The sequence below is a fragment of the Abrus precatorius genome, unplaced genomic scaffold, assembly GCF_003935025.1.
Source record: "Abrus precatorius isolate BTA unplaced genomic scaffold, Abrus_2018 Scaffold7, whole genome shotgun sequence".
In the NCBI taxonomy this organism is placed as follows: Eukaryota; Viridiplantae; Streptophyta; class Magnoliopsida; order Fabales; family Fabaceae; genus Abrus; species Abrus precatorius.
In genome coordinates, this window is record NW_020874417.1 from 31,228,114 (window position 1) to 31,249,154 (window position 21,041).

Consider the following 21,041-nt stretch of genomic DNA (forward strand, 5'->3'; position numbering starts at 1 on the left):
CACAGTATCCTAAAATATTTTAAATACTTTGAAAATAAAATATTTAATGGCATCTCATTCCTTTTAAGAGTCAAATATCATTTTCAATAAAATAACAATTATATATGCATGTAACTACTAGCTTTTTAATAAGTCAAATATTATCCTCCTTTAAATTATTTTATTTGCAAATTTGAATGGGTATTCACAATTCCTTGTTTACCTAAAGATAATATTCTCCTTAGGATTGTATATTTTGATTAATATTAATATAAACAAATTTTTATAGTAAATTAAATATTTGAAGTTAGATGTATAAACAAGTGTAAATACGAACCTTGTTAATGTGTAACCAAAGGAATATCTCAATTGTTGGATGCATCAGAAGCATGAAAGCTTATTTGGCTGACTCCCATTACTGTCCTCCAAGAGATTCTTTTGAAAACACATTATATAAAAATGATGTAAACTGATTTTTTTTTAATTAATATTTTTCTGAATTGATATTTTCACTAAAAATTTATTTTAGATTATTAACTGACAAAGTATAAATATTTTAAAACAACAGTAATGCCAAACACAAACTAAATGTTTGTGATTTTTAAAATTCATTCATCAATAACAATAAAAATCACAAATAGATAACGAAATTTTATTATATAAACACTGCTAACAGCAGAAGCTCAGGTGTTTAAATTTTAATTGGACATTATTGACTTTACTTCTAATCAAAATTCAGCTACATTGTTTTTTCGATTCATCTGTATTTTTTATGAATATTTTTAAAAAAATGTCATACTTTTTAGGAAGACAAAAGATTCGTTCTTGTATAGTAATTAAAGAAAACTCTTAAATTTTTATTCAATTTTTTATCACTATAATCTTCTAAAAAAATTTCACCAAATTGCTCTCAAATTAATCATTAAAAAACTATTTTTGTAAATTAGAGGAGGACACGTGGCTTAAAAGAAACTCTGGATTGTAAATTAGCAGATAAATAAATAACGCATAGTATGTACTTACGAGGCACATGGATAAACTAAGGTTCCCACATCATACGGTTGACATATGACAATGGCAACGCAATCTTATCTTCTGAATCTTAACTCTTTTCATGTTCATGCGGGAATCAGAAGTAAGTTTTGGGTTTATGCTTATGCTTTGCATTCTTCCATCAAAGCCTGCTTCACATGTTTTTTGTTTCAATTTTTCAATTTTATAGGATGGCAATGCCAACCTTCAATATTCAAGCCTGACAGTTTTGGGTTTGGCAACTGGGTAAGCATTACTATCTGGAAATTTCTCGTGGCCATGCTTCCATTAGCTGAGTTTCGCATATCCAATAACAAAAAGATAAAATTTGACTTGGATATCTTAGAGTTTGGAAAGAAGCATAGAAATTGTGCTATGTTATCTTCTTGTCACTTTGAAAGTGCATGCTCTATTTGATAAAATGCCCAAGCAAAGTGAGGAATTTGATTTTTACGGTTCATAGGACAAGATTGAAAGTTTAAAACATACATTCGGCCTTTGTTTGGTGCTGTTCCAACATACGAGTATTTCCAAAACCTGGTCATAATTATTTAATAATCACGATGTGGATTGGGTTAATGTGAGATTTTTTTCTCTGATATGAATTTTTAAGTTTGATCATCATCAGCAATAAAAAACGGGAATTTCAATCAAATTCGCATTTGCAGTAGCTTATTGAATGGATGTTTTAGATATTTAAGATTAAGTGGGACAAATGTAAATTTACTTTTGAGTTATTGGGGGATTTAGACATCGGGTAATTTCTTACGATTTGGATTCAGATAGTTGAAAAATATAAAGAGTATCCACCAATTGTCACTCCTAATTGCTGCTTACGGTGGTTTATGCGGCTACCATCTAGAGTTTATGCGTCTCAAGATTTCAACGATTCCTTTCCTTCGTATTTTTGTAGGATAAGGTTGTGTTTTCTTGGCATCTTTGCAGAATTGGGAGAGCTCAATTTTAGCTAATGATTTGGATTTCTATTCCTGCTGTATTTTTTACATTTCTTCATATTGTAGACCTGTACTGATGAACTCGTCTTAAACTGGCCTTGTGCCTATTTTAAATGACGTGTTGATTAATGCTGCTACTAAAGACATTTAAGTTATTATCTCTATACTGTTTCTATTTGATGTGCCTACATTCCTTTGTGTTTTTAAAAAAATTCCTTATGGCCGGTCTTACCTAGTTACTTGGAAATAAATAGACATTCTACATTAAGTTTAAACAACTGATAACCTTTGAACCAGGTATTTTCTTCTAATTTGAGATTTTAATTGTTGCAGAAAAGTTCTAAGTATACCAATAAAATAAACGTCAATGGCAATTCTGGAGGCATGCAATGCTGCTCATGCTACACAGATGTTGGAGCTTCTGCAGGCATAACAATATCCTCCCTATTGGATGCGGCTACTATGCAGAAATCTCTTGATTCAGATGTAGACTTGAATACTCTCAAGCTTAGCATACCAGAAACTTTGCACACTTCCATAGATTTCACGGCAGGATTGCTTCTTGCTGATCTTGACCCTGCTACGGCAAAGTTGGCTATTGGGTTTCTAGGCCCCTTCCTCTCAGTGTTTGGTTTTCTCTTTATCTTGAGAATAGTCATGTCTTGGTACCCAAAACTTCCAGTAGGAAAATTTCCATATGTAATAGCTTATGCTCCCACTGAGCCACTTCTCATTCCTACCCGCAAAGTGATTCCTCCTCTTGCTGGTGTGGACGTTACTCCTGTGGTCTGGTTTGGATTGATAAGTTTTCTTAACGAAATATTAGTAGGTCCACAAGGATTACTAGTTCTCCTTTCCCAACAAGTCAATTAGTTTACACATTTGGTATTTGTGAATGACATATTTTCTATCCGATCTTGTTGGATGTATACAAAAAGATTTTTCACACCCCAAAATTCCTAAACTCATGTATTTGTTTGTGACGAAGAGAGAGATTGTTCTCTCCTTCCATTTCTTTCAATGCGGGGTAACAAATTGTCGAAGCGGCTTGCGTAGTCAAGTGGAGTCTTCTTGTCCCCTATGTTTCAATAATAAACTAGACATCATATTGATAAAGTCTGCACGTGGGCAGGTTTGGGAGTGTCTGCATTTACAGGACACGATAAATCTATATTGTTTGCTGAGACCTGTTACATATTCAGAATGGCAAGTATAATAGGTTCCTTTGCTATATGGAAATGGATCATATCCACCAGGCAAAGCAGAGAGAGACATAATAGGAAAATTGAAGAAACCAAAATTGCTATGCTGTCTAAATTAACTTGTTTCAGCGATTAAACGCAACTTGGTGCAAGAGAAATATATTCAAGCATACGCTTATATATAATAATAGCTCAAATGACAAAGCAAAGATAGTCAAGCCCACACCACAGGTATTTCAACGGCAAAATTTTTATCGTTTAAATAATTATTGTACAAATTATCTCTTCTAAAGGATTTTATATGCGGCCGTGTGGAGCTCCTCAATGCTACATTAAATATTTGGACAAGGAATTAGAAAACAAATTATAAAAAAAGCGACAGTGCTGAAAAGAATTTTGATATTCCGAGTCTAATCTACAGCAAATGCTAATATACAAGTTGTTGCTAACTGCACTGTTCGTGAGTTCCTGACTGTTATGAAGGCTGCATCTGATCTCGCCGAAGAGCCTGCTGGAGCTGAATGACCTGCTGTTGCTGCTCTGGTGGCAAGGAACTCAATTGCTCAGGCGTTAGATTCAATACTTGTTGCAGCAAAACAGACTCCACATTAGGTGGAAGCTGAGACTGAGCAAAGAAAACAGGCATAATTAAAATCGCTACGTTAAACAATTAAGATACGGTCCATTGTGGTTAAAAAAAATTGAAACAGTAAAAGAAGAAATATAAATCTCAAACATTTAAAGGTGCTTTCAGGCAAAATTCATACTACTAAAAAAAGTACGAGTAAACATTGGATTTTTTACATGTATAAATGACAAATTTGATGCCAACTACCTATGCATAAAAAACCCCTCTCCTATTGCAGATTTAGGTCAAAACAGACCAACTCATAACCAAGGCAGAGTCATGTTGATATGATTCCTAAAGTACAGACACGATCAGTTCTTCCAATCACTAGTTCCAGACCAATTACGGGTCATATTGGCTACAGGCTAGTGACGTAAAGATCGTAATGATGTCAACTTTGACGAGAATTCTCAGAAATATTAAATGAAGAGATTCCGTTAGCATAAATTTATCCACTTAGTGATGATATTCCAAACGAAAAAGAAAAGAAACCTTTTTAGTATAACTGTTGGCTGCATAAATCAAATATTTAACTCCTTAAATATCAGCAATAGTAGGCAGCCTTTCATTGACATAAAACTTTATTTCAAAAGTATATTAAAACCAGTCTATCACCTTACTCATCCACTTCCAATCAAGTATATGATATATCTAAGCATACACAATCTAATGTTAAATTTCAGACTTTTAAGAAACAGGCAACAGCAGGCAATTCTGAAGTATATATTCCTGACATCATTTTTCTATGCAAGATTAGACTAGCCTTTTTAGCAACCAAATAAAAAGATATTCAAATTTCAGAATACAGAACCTGAAAAGAGATGACTGTACAATAATTTTTTCATCCAAATTCAAACATACCAATAATGAATCACCAAATTAATTAAAGAATAAGAAAATTATTCGCTGTCATTTGTCATCCATGAATCACCAAGTCACAAATACCTGAGAAGATTGTTGCTCAGATTGCCGAACTTCTGCTTTAGGAGCTGCATGTGCAGGCAATGAGCTACTCCCAAGGATATTGGATGATCCATCGGTGACAGGCATGTCTGAAATCCCTGCAGAAATAGAGGTGTTCCGTCCCTCATCCAACTTCATGAGCTTTGATGGGCGAGCAAAAGACTCTGAAGAATCACGAATCATAGTTTTAGCTGTTGATACGGAGGGGCCAGGCTGCTTTAATGAATGATGTTAGATTCTCTGTTTTAAAAATATAAGCATATAAAAAAATAGAGGCGTAACCAGCTCAGCAGAAGTTTAAAGAAAAACAGGTTCTACACAAAGAAAGCATCATAAATTAAAAGCACATAGCCAACTACACTGAAGAAATAATTTGACACTTCTATGCATAGTAAATGTTGTAGACTGTAATCCAGAAAAGATCTCACAAGAACTTCTCTCAATGGATCACAACATTAAGAGGTGATGACATTTGACCATCATCTTATCACTTGTTAATAAAGGTAATCTTCTAGACAACATGATCATAACTTCTCATAATCATAAGCAAATACATCCTATATAAGAGAGGTAGCCCTAACTATGATGAACTATTCTTTAATATTAATAACTCTCTTACACTTGCAAACAGCCTTGTTGACTTAAGCATCGCAGTGTTCTTTACAAGTACACCCCCTCACATTCTCAGATTCTTTCCAAGGATCAGGTAACAACAGTATATAATGTAGAAAACATAATGTAGATGATGCTTTAATAACAGGTGCTTTGGTGGTTTTCTTCATCATAAACCACCTCTTTTAATGAACCATAAAAATTGGATCAAGATATGAATGAAAGAGTGTATTATTATTGAAGAACCCCCAACTCTAATCTTACCCAAACGGGGTGCAACACCTCCCTCTCTGCTTTCTCTCCCATATTTATACTAATTAATAAGTAATAACAGTTTATTATTTTGTTATTAGTTTCCCTCTCCCTATTCATAACAGATTCTGTTATTCTGTTGCAGCATATCACAATCTTAAGGTCTGATGATGCCCTAATCTTATTTCTGCTACATAGACTCTAATTATTGGAGGATGTCTATCATCAATACTCTCTCCCTGAAGTTTCACCTTGTCATCAAGGTAAATAACTATAGCAGCTGCAAAACAAATTTCTATTGGTGTTCCATCTATTCAAAGCATGATGATTAAGCCAACTACACCCTGCAGCCCAAAAATAGCTTTCACTCCTCATGGGTCAAAAACAAATATGTAAGTGCTCCCATGTTACTCTAGCACTCTCATTTCTTCCACATTTTTGGCCACAAAACAGAACATCTGGGACTATAATTATACTAATATCCCATAACTCTTCGGTGAACTGCATTACAGCAAATGGTTATAGCTGACGATTGTTGTGATCTTCCACCTTATTTTGCTTCTATGGTGGGTTGATTGTGCTACCCATTCCCAAAACCTCCATTGCGACCATTGGATTAGTCCTTGGCTCTCCTGGTGTACTTAACATCTGACTTCCCTCATATTTCCCCTCCTCTTTACAACCCACAAACAAACCCATTCCGCCAATCGTTTTCCCATTAAATCCTTTTTTTTTGTCTGAACTAGCAATATTAGTTGACAATCAAGTACCTGTGACTCTGAATCTGAGACAGTTGCATACAATTTGAAGTTTTTAACTTGTACTATCACACTTTATTATTGTGGTTTGCTTTATTATGAAGTCAGAATGCTAGAATTTTATTACTTCGTGGAATTATACTTAACTTGAACACTATGACTAGGTTTTTTAAAATCAATTTATGTAAACTTTTACAAACAAGTTTATGAGTTGAGTCTATAGACCCTCGAGTGTGACAACCTTGAACAAGATTAATATTAATGACCAGCTGTGTGCAGGCAATATATGGCCTTTTCTCCAAATGTTTGTTGTGTCACAAGATTTCAGAAATTGCCAATCAGCGACAATGTGTTTGGGATAAGGTTTTAGGCCCCCTATAATTACTACCTTGAGGACAATATGAGTAAGGGGAAGAAGAGGAATTTAAGCTGTAACAATAGCCTATGTGGCAAGGAGTGTGTGTGTTGGGGTTGGGGGGAATCAGTTAAGAGCCAGGGAGGTGGCAGTCCATTAAAATTCTGCACTGTTCTCTTTTTTATTCTGTTCCACATTTTTCTGATTGTATCTTTCCTTCTTCCTCTGCTGATCCTTCTTCAATATCAGACACAGGACAAGAGTTAGTGTTATATAAATAAAACTAAGATTATACACCAGGTGCCTATCATAAGGCTTCAGCAAAGTGTTGTGTAGCCCAAAATTTCATGACCCTAAAATAAGAAATTCCAAGATTTTAAAGTATACATATTCTCATCTACAACTTTTATGAGATAGAGAGATATATTGAGCATCCTTATGGTGTGCAGATAATGGAATAAAAAGACAATTCACTGACAAATATCTAGAGGGAATGGAATGCATTGTTTGGTTGATGTGTTTTTCTCCTATTGTCTGGTTTTTGTATTATCTAGAAGTTAACGTTAAACTTGAATTATAGAGAAAAACTTCAAAATCTAAGAATTTTCACTTGAATAGAAATAAAACAAAATACATGAATTGTAGGTTTAGCAAAAAACAAGATGAGAATCATGTGTTAAAAGTTAAACTTGGAGATTATATTATACCACAAATTCTCCATTTCAAGTACTTGGGATTGATTATACAAAATGATAGAAAAATTAATAAAGATATTAGTCACAAAATTCAAGTTAGGTGCTTAAAATATAGAAAGACATCAAAAGTTATTTGTGATCGTAAAGTACTTATCAAACTGAAAGGAAAGTTTTATCGTACTGAAATACGACTAGTTATCTTAGTGAATGTAAAGCCTTAAAGGAACAACATAAAAAAAAGTGAGTGACAAAAATGAGAAAGTTAAGGTAAATGAGTGAATACACAAGAAAAAATAGGATAAAAAATGATAACATACAAGAGTATATTGGAGTAACACCTAGAGTGAAAAAAATGGCTGAAAATCATTTAAGGTGGTTTGGTCATGTGCAGAGACTTTTGGAAACACTAGTTAAGAGAGTAAATTGTATGACTTCTAGTCAGGTAAAGAGGGGTCAAAAGAGTCAAAAGAACCTTATACAAAGTTATTAAAAAAGATCTTTTGATTAACCAAATTTTTCTCACCTCAATTGTTGTTATTGTCGTCAGGTTTTGTATTCTCTATTATTCTGTGCCACCGACATCATTTTGTTTCTCTAATCTCTAATACAAATTGCTAATGTCATAATAATAATAATAATAATAACAAAGTGCATAAAGCAGAAGTAATCTTCCATAGAGAGAAAGGTGGAGCTAAACCAGTATCATATGTTCTAATACTAACTTTCAATCCAAAGAATTTAAAAAAAAATAAAAATCTACATCTGAGAACCATAGAAAGTCACACAAATACAAACAAAATTTGGCACCTGAAAGCTTGTATCTGGACTAACAATTTGGATGTTATTACGTCCTACAGTTGAGTTTCCAACATGTGTGGAATGCTGTAACATAGAAGCATGCATTTTCTGGTTCAATGCAGTTGAAGTTGCCGGTTGAATTGGAGGCCTGACAGACAAACTGCCCAAAGACCCCTGGGGACGCACAGAAGGAAGCATTAAATTAGACTGCCCTGACAATGTTCCTGGCTGTACAAGGTTGCTTGGATGTTGCTGAAGGGGAATTCGAGGCTGCACTGGAGGCTTTGGAAGTGCAGTTAATTGATTTGGAGCCAAAGGATTATGAGGTATGGTGCTGACTTGGCCTTCATGAACATAAGGTGTCAAACCAGCCTGTAATTTGCTCTGCCCATGAGGAGGAAGGCCAGACAGAGTTTGAACCAACGTGGGTTGACCCACCTGACCTCCATTCATTGAAGACTGTGAGTTTTGATCTGAAACCATCCTAAGGTTTGGCATTTGTAACTGCAAAAATTATTATTAAAATGAAAATTAAAAAAGATAAATTGATGGAAATAGCTGTAAAATCTAGAAGGAATAAGCTTAATGAGCAAAAGATCTCAGTAGTCTGATTAAAAAATAATATTAATTTGATATTATATAAACCTTAAAAGTTCATAATTGTTTACGATTATTCACTGCTACTTTAGTTGATGTTATATTTTCAGTCCTAGAGGTATCTATAACAATTAGGTATTTAAGCATGTCAGCAAATGGCCTTTTGTGCTTGTTTGCTCAAGTCATTTCAGTTGTTTGGGTTATTTATTGGACCTCAAGTTTTGGAATATTCTTCATAACATGTATTCCCTTTCTCTTTATTGTAACCTGCCCAGACCTATTGTTCTTCACAGGCAGTATGAAAACACACAACAAAATATTAACTGATTCTTGCTTCAAACTGTCCCATAATATGAAAACCCTAATCTGCAAATTCACAGGTTCAGTTCACACAGCCTTGGAAGTTGGAATTTATTTATAGCACCCTAAATCAAGGATCACAAAGATTTGGCATAAAGAATAAATGGAATCAACATCAAGCAAAAAGGTGATGAAACAAACCACTTGAGCAGTCACCATTCCTAGCATTATCTGAGCCTGCAAATACAGCAAATTGTGAACATAATGATAGAAAAATTTAATTTTGCATTACATAGATCCAACGAAACTGAAACATAGATTTGGAGGAGAGAAGAACATAATCCCCAGAGTTTATATTCTTAGAAAGTAACAAATTTGTTCTTTATATAGAACACACTGACAAAAATATAACTTTGAAGAGAGATCAGCAATATTTTGATTATCAAATGAAGACATAGACTTGCACACCCACACCAAATGGAAAGATTTAAAACAACACCCTACACAATTTACAACTACATATTTTCTTTAGACAAGTGTCAAAAATAAGGATTAAGGATGGAATAGTCCTAAAGGAGACAAAATATAAAGTAAAAGAAAGAAAAATTGCATTTGGGCCATAAAAAAAGGCTTCTATCTTAAGAAGCATGGGTACAAACATAGGAGACAAATACAATATAACATGGAAAAGGGATACAACACGTTTTAAAAAACATAGGACTTAACACAGCTATAATATAATGTATAAAATTAACATAAAATAAACATTTTAAATCACAAAGAGAGAATTAACATAAAATTAACAACTTTTATGCCAGATGAATGCTTGAGCAAGTCAACCAGTGACACATATTGGTCTAGTCAGACTTGTTAAACCTTTCAACTCACCAGAAAATTGTAACCATATTGTTATCCAATCACTATATATCATGTATAAGATGAGAAAAAAGGAAACCGACACCTCATGGATTGGAGTACCAATTACTGCAAAATAAACCCCTCCCTTCCCCTCCCCCCTTCAAAAAAATGTAGCAAAGATGGAAAAGGAAAGTTATTTGTCTTCAAACCATCTGATCACAGTCCCCCTAAATTCTAGTTCTATCAAGTAGAGAGATCTCTTACAAAACTCCTATGAATGACATATAAGACCAAAAAACACCAATAGCACATAGCCACATTTAAATTGAAAATATGAGAAGATTGTACACAATTCACTCTTCTTCTGCCCAAGAAAATGTCTTAACCATATCTGTCATATTTTAGATTATTCTCCAGTCTTCATTACAAAACTATCTTAATATTATCATTTTTATCTCATCTGTTCACTCCAACGTAGTTATAAATGGGGAAATCAGTATATGGTCTTTCAATACACAAGCTGATATCGAGTACTCTGTCAAAATGAACAGCTACTAATACCAGAAATGACACCTATATCATACAAGCATATGTAAAAAGAGACAAGTTTGTCATCAAAGGATGTGGTGCTTGGATAAATTCACAAAGGAATTGATAAGGTAGGAAAGTACACACCTGAAAAAGAGCCTTGGGCAATTGTGGCCTCGAAAGTAACAACTGGCAAGCCAGTTCCTTGTTCTGTGTAGCCATTCCCTGTCATCATTAAAAGAACGAATTAGTCAAGAAAAGAGAAGATTATCTAGGAAGGTGAAGTTAGCTTTACAAAACCGTTACCTTGAGCTCAGAGATAATCTCAGTGAGCTGACTCCTGGACATTTTGGCAAGGTGCAGAGTTAAAGGATCATGTGCCAACGCTGACTGACTCTGCAAACTATTTTGATTTGACTGGATGCCAAATTGAGCACCACCTAGAGCTGCTGTCATGACAGCTGCAGCTGTTATGGCAATATGAAGACCAATAGGTTGATGCTGAACCGCTTCCCCATGTACAGCTGGGCCACCTACTTGTTTGTGAGGATCTTGACATATAAAAGAAGAAAATGAAAAACACAAGACAAAAAAGACAACACAGTGATTATGTGTGTGAGGTGATAATTTATCATAACATATAAGAAAGCAGAGAGATAAAGAACCAACCAGCATTTGTTATCATTCCAGGCCCACCACGACCCTGCACCAAAAAAAAAAAATCAATATAATTTGTGATGAAACTGGAATTTAGCAAATGATTCCTCTATTTTGACCTATTAAAGCACAAAGAACTTGGGGAGGAAAAACAAAAATAACAAAATCTTTACATTGCTTTAGAGTTAAAAAGCTTGACACCTTCGATTGATTGCAGGCAACTTGATTTATTTGGTCAAAAATTTTAAAAAGTAATAGTTAACAAGTAAAAGACATGGGTCAATGTAAGATTAAGAATAAGTAAATAATTATTTCCCTTTTGGTTTCATGTTGATCGAATATTATGGTTTGAAAAAAGTAAATGTAACGAGAAAATCCACATCATCCCATCACACGACTTTCAGGGTGTGTCTAATGGTTTAAACGTTAACTTCTTCCAGGTGATTTACTGCACTTTCGTTAAAGAAATCATAGCAAAGATTTGGGAAAATAACTTGCCACTATTTCAAGAAGTTTCGACAATATACCTGTTCTCTATTTCTATCATTCCCTTTATCATTTTCAGCAAAATCAACACGTAATTGCCGCCCATTAATTTCATAACCCTGAAGATTTCGTCGAGCACTTAAAGCTGTCTCTTCATCCTTATACTCGCAGAATCCATAACCTTTCGGTTTCCCAGTTTCTCTATCAATAACCAATCTGCAGATAAGGACGACGGAAATGTTGGAACCAAATAAACCATTGGTAAAGAAGCAAAAAATAATTCCAGGAAATTACGGTGAACTGTGGTAACAAATAATTAAATCTAAGAAAACTCCTATATAATAAAGAGCTTAACTTTTTACAAAATTACCTAAATGAGACTACAGGGCCAACCTCCTGACAGATTTCAATCAACTGTTCCTCCGTGGCATCATACGGTATATTCCCAACTGCAATAAACAGAATCACAAATTTCAATCTGATTTAAACTATGAACATTCAAGATTGCAACAAACATGGAGCCAGGAAGATAGAAAGTTCAAATAAAAAATAAAGAAATCAAAGACTTCATTCCTTCTAGAAAGATATTCGATTAGCAAACACTCAATAACAAGAAAAAGTGCAAAGAAATGAAGAAAGAGAGAGAAAGAGGGATACCGAAAACGCAGCGATGCTGGGATTGAGAGGTGGCCATGAAATCAACAGAAGAAGAAGGGCCCCATCTTCTTCCTCCTCAGAATCATTCTTTGATCAGAAACAGAAAACAAAAATTTGCGTTTCGATTCGATCTTCTTCTTCAACAACGACACTGTTAGTGGGAAGGGTTTTTTATTTTTATTTTTATTTTTTTTATAAGCCCCACAACTGTAATATTTCTCGTGCACTTGTTTTTATATGACTAATATTCGCACCGGTCTCAACGTGCATATTTTAATATGCAAAATGAAAAAATTAACATAGTCAATTCAACCACATTAAACTTTCTTAAATCAAATTATGGGTGACTTTACTTTGGATGAGGCTTGGCTGGTCATTCGCGTTAACGTAAAATTTGTTGAAATTTATTTTTTTATAATTAATTTTAAATTATTAAATGTAATTGTTAATTTAATTATAATTATAGATTTTAGATTGAAACATGTATACATTTTTCTATTCAAATCTGACTACACATATAAAACTAACTAAATAATTTAAAATATCCAAAGCATTCTTTCTAAAATAAAAGAATGAGCTTGGAGAAGGAATCACACATTTGGAACGAGTTCAGGGTTAAAATAATTGCACGTATATTTAGAAAGAATTATAAAAAATTACTCATGTTGAGACCCATATGCATTTAGCTGAATGAATAAAAACAAAACATATTTTAAGTCATTCTTGTAAGCTTTTTAAGATTTAATTCAACTATAATATAAGGTGACATGTTACCGTAGAAATATAATAGTAAAAAAAATATAGTGTGTGTAATTTATTTATTATTACATTTATTATTTTTTTATTACAGATAATAGTTTGGAGTTGGGTCTAATGCAGACTTTATTAAGACTTGTAAGGTTAATATGTTGAGAAATGAAGTAATATTCATTTAGCATCTATTGCTTAATATAGTATTAGTGTAGAAGAACTTGATCAAACGATTAAGAATTCCTTCAAAAACTTTTGGTTTGTGTAATATTAAAGATGAGAACATATTATATCGTTTTTACATTGCGATGTTTCTATGAAACTGTAATATATGGTGTTTAAATGATTTTATATCACTTTATGCTTAACTAAAAATTTGAGACATCACTAAATATGTATAGAATCTAATGTAAAAAAAATAAATGAAGAGAGTTGTAATTGTATAGGTTATTTGGCTGTAGCAGAATAATATTTTCTTTAATAATAATGTGTTAAATATTAGTAAAATATTTGATTTTATTAAATATTATTCTTAGAAATAGCTTGCAGCAGAACCTTTGAAAACATTGATAATATATGTGAATTGGACTAATGATCTTCTAAAGTATATTGTAAATTCCCTTTTGAGTTGTAATAAGCTAAAATATCTTTTGTACTTTATATTTATCTTTAACAAAATGGTGTTTAACAAAAAAAAATCAATTATAATATCAAAGAATCCGTACCTTTTTTCACACTCCGCATAAGAATGTAAAATGGGTGTAGAAAATATAGAAAAATAATAGAAGAAAAAAAAAGTAAAAGATGTAATAAATAATATAATAAAAAATATTAAAAAGAAGTGAGTGTAAAATAAATTATAAAAAATATATAATTGTTAAGAATTTTAAGGGTTCAATGTGGGACAGCTAAATTATTTAGAAAAAAAAAAAGGTTAATTTGTGCTTTTTAATTTCTTAATTTTAATCGATCTTATTTGTAAAATCTGTAAGTAAAATAAATGAGAATTACAATGAAATAAAATAGTGATAGGGCCAAATTTCCTAAATTTTAGACATAAAATATTGCAATTGATTAAAAAAAAGTTTTAAAGCTAAAATTATACACAACTTAAACTAAAATAGATAAATAGTGTACATCATTACACTAAGATTTTTTACTGTATCTCTTCAAAGAAGGGTCGTACTCATATATGAATATATTTGGTAAGCACTAGGGTTTTTGGTAACAGTATTTTTCGTAAAGATATTTTGAATAGATTATAGACGTTCTTATTTATAATAGGTTACACGTTGTTAAAATTATATTGTGTTTAAATTTAAAAAATATTTAATTACTTTTATTTTTTATGTTATTTAAAGGCATATAATTATTGTAAAGTTCTTTTAAACATATTTTAATTACGAATGCTATTAAGAATCGCAAAGAAACAGGTAACGGTATTCATTAAAAAAAAAAAAATTCAATTTTTGTAAATTAAATTTGGCTAAAGATGTAGTGTTCAATAACTAAAAAGCGATTATTGTTAGCTAACTAGTTGGGATACGCATGGCTTGTACGAATTATTTTTATTTAATAATTATAAGGTTTAACCTTTTTTTACTTTTTATGATTAAATTTATTTAATTTAAAACGTTTATAGTAAAAAAAAATCAAATATTTTAATTAAAAACTATATATTAAGTACTGAGTATTGATTTGTTATGATTTAAAGCATGTAAATAATTATAATAATGATTTTGTATCTTATAAAAGTAATAGACATCTAAAAATGTTAGTTAAGTTCTTCAATTGTCCACTGTAATATTTACTGTATTAATAAACATATATATAAAAATATAAATTTAATTTAAATAAACTATCTGCGTAAAAAATTATTATCATTAAATTAAATTATAGATTATTATATCAGTAAGAATTATTAATTTGTATAATAATTAGTACAAAATTTATTATAATTAGTTAATAGTATAAAAATTCTTATACGCACATGTACTAATTGATATAAATTGTTACACAATCTAAGAGTGATATAATTTTTTCTATAATAATATTGCATAAAACACAAGACATGAATTGGCATTGTTAAAAATTGCAACTTTTGTTTTTATTGTTGCAACCCAAAAAGAGGGGAAACGAAAGAAACTGTAGATGCTGAAGTCTTTGTGTAGAGTACTTGAATTCGAAGAGGTATTCTCAATCGGAATATGTCATGTACGAAGGGTTCTTCTTGCCACTCTATCTGAATTGCAAGTTCTAATAAGCTACATTAAATTTACAAAACTCCATATTAAAATTATATGTTGATTATAAAATAAATATTTATTAATACTTAATTTACCCAAATTTAATAATGCATAATTATGACAATAAGGATCAGACCCATTGCTCCTTGCATGATTAGATAAAAGGTACAATGATAACCCTTCTACAAAAAATAAAATAAAATTTAAGCGTGTAGAATACCTTCACTAAAAAAACAATGCAAATCAATTGATTGCAAGTGAAAAATGGAATCCTTTGGTGCAAAGATAATGGTGTAAAAAGGCTTCTATGAAATTTCCTTTTTGTTTTCTTTAATTCATTTGATCAAGTCATTTTTTGTTAAAATACTCAGCATATTATTGCTTCATTAATGCACTAATTCATTTTTATCAAACCATCAATAAACAAATATAATTAATATACTATTTTTTGACGAAAAATTGACACAATATTTTGCTACGACAACAAATATTTCATATTAGAAGGAATACATATTTGGAACTTATCAATCTACACCACCACAAGGCCGACAAACAGTTGCCTTCAAGGATTCCCCAAAATATTAACTCATTTTAATATTTGCTACATATTCTTTGCTTCCTTAGGTTTCTCGAGAGTTGAACTTCACTTTCATTTTAGATTAGACTAAAATCCAATGAATGAAGGAGTATTTACTCTATCAAGGTTCCATTGACTCAACCACAATTAGACCAAATTCCAACCAATGGCAATTAAGTATATGTATTCAATATTATATGAACATATCAAATAGTAAATTAATATGAAATTATAAAAAAAGTTACATAAAAATGTAAATTTAAACTAAAATAATAGTCTTATAAAATATAAAATTCACAATAAACAACTAAATAAAAACAACCCATACATAAATTTCATATATAAGCAAAAAAAAAAAAAACAATATTTCTGAAACATTGGTTCAAACCGTTTATTTAGACCTGTACTTACCTATTTTTAATCTGATAGTGATAACTTGATCAATTCTCAGATAAACCAATCAAAACAGTCGGTTCGGTCCAATGTTCAAAACTATGCTATTTACTTGCAAATCAGAGATTCAGGACACATCTATTTATCAAGAAGTATGAACAATAACAATATTTACAAACAAAAAAAGATCATTACAAGCATAGACGTTTAACTGGGCCTAAATATACATCATCATACACATTTCACATAAGGTGATCTAGATCCACGTACAATTACTCTCGAAAACAAAGTGCTCTCTTCAGGTTAATGAAAACAATACAAGGCATGGGGCTAAACCAAACTAAATAAACTAATCCGAAAATAAGATTAGACAAGATTAACAACTAGGTGGAAGTTTTGTGAATGAAATTGCCAATTCGCCCAGCAAAATCCTATACAAGGCCGATTAGGCTCTTACCCTACACTTGATCCCGACTTCAATATTCACAAAGATTTTTTTTTATTTTCAGAATATGTTAGAACAACACTGTTTTAGTGTTTTCATTCATTCTGGGTAGATCCCAGATATAATATACCTAGAAGCAAAACTTCAGATTTACATATTCAAGGAGAGATGCATCTCCCTAATAGTCTTAAATTTCCAATAGAAACCCACATGAAAGCACATAAAGCAATAATAATTGAGAAGAAAAGGAATGAAAGTCCCTTTCTGCCTGCTCTCTTCACAGTTGCAGTGTCGTTACCTGCAGCAAAGTTTGTGTGTTTGGTCTTTACCCTGCTGAAGCTAGACATTCGATTCAAAGCTCGGTTCACCAAATCACTTTCAGCAGCTGATGCAGGAGTAGTAGGTATTGACTCAACAAAGGCCCAGAGAGCAGAGGAGAATCTACTAGTAGCAATGTCTTCTACGGTGCTACTTTGATTGTTATTGCCTTCGGTAGCAAAGCTGACAGATTCACATACAACACCTAAAACATGACCAAAAACTACATTGCATTAGGGATATCTATGACATTTCTTTTAGTTTTTACAAAAGAGCCACATGAAACTGGCTTAAATCTTATTTTCCCAGTGGGAATATGTGATCAGAAATTTTAATTTAGGTTTATAAAGCGCTCTCAAAATGGCACAAAATTTATACTCCAGAAAGGTTTCTGCCATGCATAAAAGATGGCATGACAACCAGGAGTGGTAAACTGTGACGAGCTCAGCACAAATGAGATGGGAAGTTTGCGTCTCCACCCAAATCAAAGAAAGTGAAATAATTTTTTGGCAGTTGAGCAACACTGTGTCTTGTGCTGATGACTATACCTGGGTTCGATGGAGATAAAGAATCAACAAAGCCTTCTGATGGACTGAGGGTGTTTCCGTCACCACGCATCCAGAATTCACCATCGGTTTGATTGGCATCCTCTGGATTGGGCAAGAACTGGTAATTTTGATTTTCAGTATTGTTGTAATGGGTATTCAAATACACATGGGAATCTGTTTCGTGAAGAATTGGCCCCAAGTCACGAAGAAACATCTCTGCATCTTGGAACAGATCAAGTTCACTTAACCCATCTTCATACTGCAGGTTCTCCACGGGCTTTTCCACATTCGAAAGTGCAGGTTCAGTATCAACGAGATCATTAATTTCCAAGAAGCCATCCTCTTGAAAGTCAAGCCCCTCAATTTGAATGTTGGGAGCAGAAGAGACCTCAGATGCTTCAGAAACATGCAAATGAGAAGTATCTGACTGATTGAAGTCAAAGCTGGGCTGCACATCATAATACTGACTGTTAGAATCAAAGATTCTGCTTGGCTCAGGGAATATCATAGCCTCAGAGATTTGATCCACGACAGTACTTTGTGTTTCTTCTGTAACAACCTACATGATTTTAGGGAAAATATTAGTCAGTGACTTTCAATGACTGAAGAAATCAAATGAACAACAAATCACTAGCAGCTTTCTTAAAATTTAATAGAGGGAAAAAATGAAAGAGAAGATCAATACTACAATCAACAAACACTAGAAATTAGCAGACAACTATGTGCACATTTAAAATAGATACTGCCTTCCAGTTTCTTTATTAATAGTATTATTTTTCAGAAATCCAAAATCACAAGTACAGCTGATTTTCAAACATTTTGAACCCCTAAATAAGCTGCAAAATTTTGCTGTAAAATGAACACCAGTACGCAGACAAGAAGATCAAAACTTTGAAAAGATGAAATGATTACATATTTAGTCCCTACAGATAAAGGTTCCTACCCGCAGCCCCAACAACCAAAAAGAAATAAAGACGGTGAACTAAATCAATAAGAACTTAAAAGAAATTTTGGGAAGATCACACACCTGAGGAAAGTCAGGATAACCACCCACATGCTGCGGGTCAAGGACAAGATCATCATCCAAGATTTCTTTAATGATATCAATTTCATCATCAAACAAACGTTGCATCTGGTCATTAACAGTCTCGGTGAGAGCATTAGGAGCCTCCCGATCAGCTGCTTTATTATTAAAATCTACAATATCTTCATCTGCCCACTCTTCTTCATTAAATGGTGCACCGTACTGTTCACCATTTTTAGGCCCAGGTCCACTTTTCTTGTAAACCTTGTAAAGTGCATAATAGTCCTGAATTTATACAGAAACCCAAAAGTCAGTAAATAATACTACCAGGATCAAAATCAGTAAAAAAAAAAAAACAAATCAAGAAATTTAAAGCAAAACTGTCACTTGAAGTGATACCTTAACACCCTGGCATCTCTTGAGCTCCTCTTCATCCATGGTGTATTCATGCATGACCCAATCAGTCCGCTTACCATTAGGAGCTCTGCCTACATAGTAAACGAGTGTCTTTTTCACTCCAACATCCCTAGAATTGCACATCACATTACGATCCTTTCCTGTTGCTTTCCAGTACCCGTGTTTGGTTGCTCGATTAGACCTTCCACCATTAGGATACTTCCTATCTCGGTGACAGAAAAAGAACCATTGCCTATCTCCAGTTCTCAGTATAGATAGCCCTGCCAAATATTACAAGCTATGAATTAGCAAGTAAACAAGAAGGAAATAAGGGTAGTCAAAATCTTATTAATCAGATTAAAGCAGCGTGGGATTAAATGACATACGGTTAGCAAAGCACCAGCTTCATATCCTAGCGAAAAACTAAGTAATTTTTGCATAAGAGTGGCTAGAAATTTAGAACTCCATCGCATTGACAAACGACACTGAAGTATGAAATTTCAATTGATGTGAAATGCCCCACCAAAATATCAACAGGAGATATCAAGAAACATGAAAAATAGATAAAGCCATGTAACGAAACCCAGCCACAAGAGGAAAGGCTGGGGATCAGTCTTACATCCAAACAGAAAAGCAAACAGATTCACAGCATCACTCATCAAATAAACATGAATCACAACCTGAATCGCTTAGATCAACAAATCAAAAGAACCAAAATAACACACAACACCTTATTGAAGAAAACCCAAGTCAACGATTGGTACTCTAACCTGAAAAACACATCCAAAGTTTCATTTGATAAAAAATAAGCATCGATCATAGCCAACATTCACAAATCTGAACATTCATAGCCAAATAGACAACTTATATCCGATCAAACAAACAATAAAGGACAAAATCAAAAGAACCAAAACAACACACAACCCCCAACCAAAAGTCATCGCCATAACAATCACCAACAAGAAAAAAGGATAAAAGGGGAGATGAAATAAGAGTTTTAGAACAAGAGAAAATACCAGGCAAATCCTCGGGATCCCACTTGTACACATCAGTTTCGCGAATCACGTTGAGATTCAGCTTCTTCCCGCAAATCTTCCGCTTCAGATAGTACATCACCAGCTCCTCATCCGTGGGATGAAAGCGAAAACCCGGCATCGACGACATCATCTTGCTGAAACAATCAGCGGAAGCAGGTTCCGAAGCCTCACCCATTCTCGATCGGAGCAAAAAGAAACAGCCCTCAACCACCCAACACCAAAAACCCAAACCTTTTTAATCAAAACCGAAAACCCAAAACTATATGACACGATTCGAACCTCTGGGTATTCTAAACCGGCAATTGAATTCCAGAATTAAAAAAAATACCCTAATTAGGGAAATCAAAATCCGCAACCCAAAAGGGATAAGAAGCAAAAACACCAAAGTCTTCGAAACTTAAAAGTCGAAAAACCAATAACCCACAATTACATGATACGACTCGGACCTCTGGGTGAGAGGATTCGAATACCTAAACAGAGAGAGAGCGCTTAAAACGCGTTTACGAGAAAAATTGAAAGGGGTAAAAAGAGTTTTTGATTGGGGATAGTGTTGTGGTCAAAGAAGGAAGCTAATAGCAGTGGCTGCGAACCTTCGTCGAAGGGAGATTTGGTGCATCTGAGTGAGGGAGTGAGGGAGTGAGCTCATTAACGAGATGTGATTGCGTGGGTCTTAAGCTTCCATCATAGGAAGATGAACGGTGATTATCGTTCTGGAGTTTAAGGTTTAGTCAATGGTTTCACGTATGTTTGGGTGTATGTGATTAAACTATTGAGTGTGAACATTGGCTTCGACTTGGTATCACACACTCCAAATCATACTTTGCCTATCTTGACACGTGCAGATGATCACAGTGGTTATTGTTGACTATTCTTCACTGTAAAAAATACAACAAAATAAAGAGTAAAAAAGAGTGAACATTTACGATGAAAGAAAAGTAAAAGAAAACATTTTTCAGAAAATAATTGAAAAGAATAAAAAGTTTGAATTATTGTT

The 21,041-nt window shown here is 33.1% G+C and overlaps 3 protein-coding genes across 10 annotated transcripts; 1 reads left to right on the top strand and 2 right to left on the bottom strand.

Moving 5' to 3' along the window:
• The first annotated feature begins 987 nt into the window (after positions 1-987).
• Positions 988-3,195, top strand: LOC113872662 (ylmG homolog protein 1-2, chloroplastic). 2 transcript variants are annotated; one of them, XM_027510384.1, is made up of 3 exons: positions 988-1,114; positions 1,202-1,257; positions 2,301-2,897. In XM_027510384.1, the coding sequence occupies exons 1-3, from the start codon at positions 1,048-1,050 to the stop codon at positions 2,838-2,840; spliced, it is 663 nt and encodes a 220-aa protein (XP_027366185.1). In that variant the 5' UTR covers positions 988-1,047; the 3' UTR covers positions 2,841-2,897. The 2 variants fall into 2 exon arrangements, with proteins under 2 accessions (XP_027366185.1, XP_027366184.1); XM_027510383.1 differs by having other exon boundaries at positions 1,008-1,257; positions 2,301-3,195.
• Positions 3,196-3,318: 123 nt separating this feature from the next.
• Positions 3,319-12,518, bottom strand: LOC113872661 (cleavage stimulating factor 64). 3 transcript variants are annotated; one of them, XM_027510380.1, is made up of 10 exons: positions 12,314-12,518; positions 12,027-12,105; positions 11,698-11,872; positions 11,183-11,216; positions 10,820-11,064; positions 10,661-10,738; positions 9,329-9,364; positions 8,240-8,734; positions 4,743-4,973; positions 3,319-3,794 (listed from the first exon to the last, which is right to left on the bottom strand). In XM_027510380.1, the coding sequence occupies exons 1-10, from the start codon at positions 12,348-12,350 to the stop codon at positions 3,645-3,647; spliced, it is 1,560 nt and encodes a 519-aa protein (XP_027366181.1). In that variant the 5' UTR covers positions 12,351-12,518; the 3' UTR covers positions 3,319-3,644. The 3 variants fall into 3 exon arrangements, with proteins under 3 accessions (XP_027366181.1, XP_027366182.1, XP_027366180.1); XM_027510381.1 differs by having other exon boundaries at positions 3,456-3,794; positions 4,743-4,976; positions 9,332-9,364; positions 12,314-12,459; XM_027510379.1 differs by having other exon boundaries at positions 3,456-3,794; positions 4,743-4,976; positions 12,314-12,459.
• Positions 12,519-15,142: 2,624 nt separating this feature from the next.
• Positions 15,143-20,690, bottom strand: LOC113872281 (NAC domain-containing protein 17-like). 5 transcript variants are annotated; one of them, XM_027509713.1, is made up of 6 exons: positions 20,027-20,661; positions 19,014-19,291; positions 18,618-18,899; positions 18,059-18,149; positions 17,591-17,986; positions 16,371-17,247 (listed from the first exon to the last, which is right to left on the bottom strand). In XM_027509713.1, the coding sequence occupies exons 1-6, from the start codon at positions 20,220-20,222 to the stop codon at positions 16,883-16,885; spliced, it is 1,608 nt and encodes a 535-aa protein (XP_027365514.1). In that variant the 5' UTR covers positions 20,223-20,661; the 3' UTR covers positions 16,371-16,882. The 5 variants fall into 5 exon arrangements, with proteins under 5 accessions (XP_027365513.1, XP_027365512.1, XP_027365514.1 ...); XM_027509715.1 differs by adding an exon at positions 19,741-19,780 and having other exon boundaries at positions 16,788-17,247; positions 17,591-18,149; positions 20,027-20,135; XM_027509712.1 differs by having other exon boundaries at positions 15,143-17,247; positions 17,591-18,149; positions 20,027-20,690.
• Between the last annotated feature and the right edge of the window lie 351 nt (positions 20,691-21,041).

Bases quoted from the DNA above. Each gene is read 5' to 3' on its own strand.
- LOC113872662 (XM_027510383.1), top strand. From the start codon at position 1,048: ATGACAATGGCAACGCAATCTTATCTTCTGAATCTTAACTCTTTTCAT. The intron at 1,258-2,300 runs GTAAGCATTACT...TAATTGTTGCAG, and splicing joins GTTTTGGGTTTGGCAACTGG to AAAAGTTCTAAGTATACCAA.
- LOC113872661 (XM_027510379.1), bottom strand. From the start codon at position 12,350: ATGGCCACCTCTCAATCCCAGCATCGCTGCGTTTTCG. The intron at 10,739-10,819 runs GTAACGGTTTTG...TAATGATGACAG, and splicing joins AGATTATCTCTGAGCTCAAG to GGAATGGCTACACAGAACAA. The intron at 8,735-9,328 runs GTTTGTTTCATC...TAATTTTTGCAG, and splicing joins GAATGGTGACTGCTCAAGTG to TTACAAATGCCAAACCTTAG.
- LOC113872281 (XM_027509711.1), bottom strand. From the start codon at position 20,222: ATGGGTGAGGCTTCGGAACCTGCTTCCGCTGATTGTTTCAGCAAGATG. The intron at 19,292-20,026 runs GTATTTTCTCTT...AATATTTGGCAG, and splicing joins GGATCCCGAGGATTTGCCTG to GGCTATCTATACTGAGAACT. The intron at 17,266-17,590 runs GTATAGTCATCA...AATGCAATGTAG, and splicing joins TTTATCTCCATCGAACCCAG to TTTTTGGTCATGTTTTAGGT.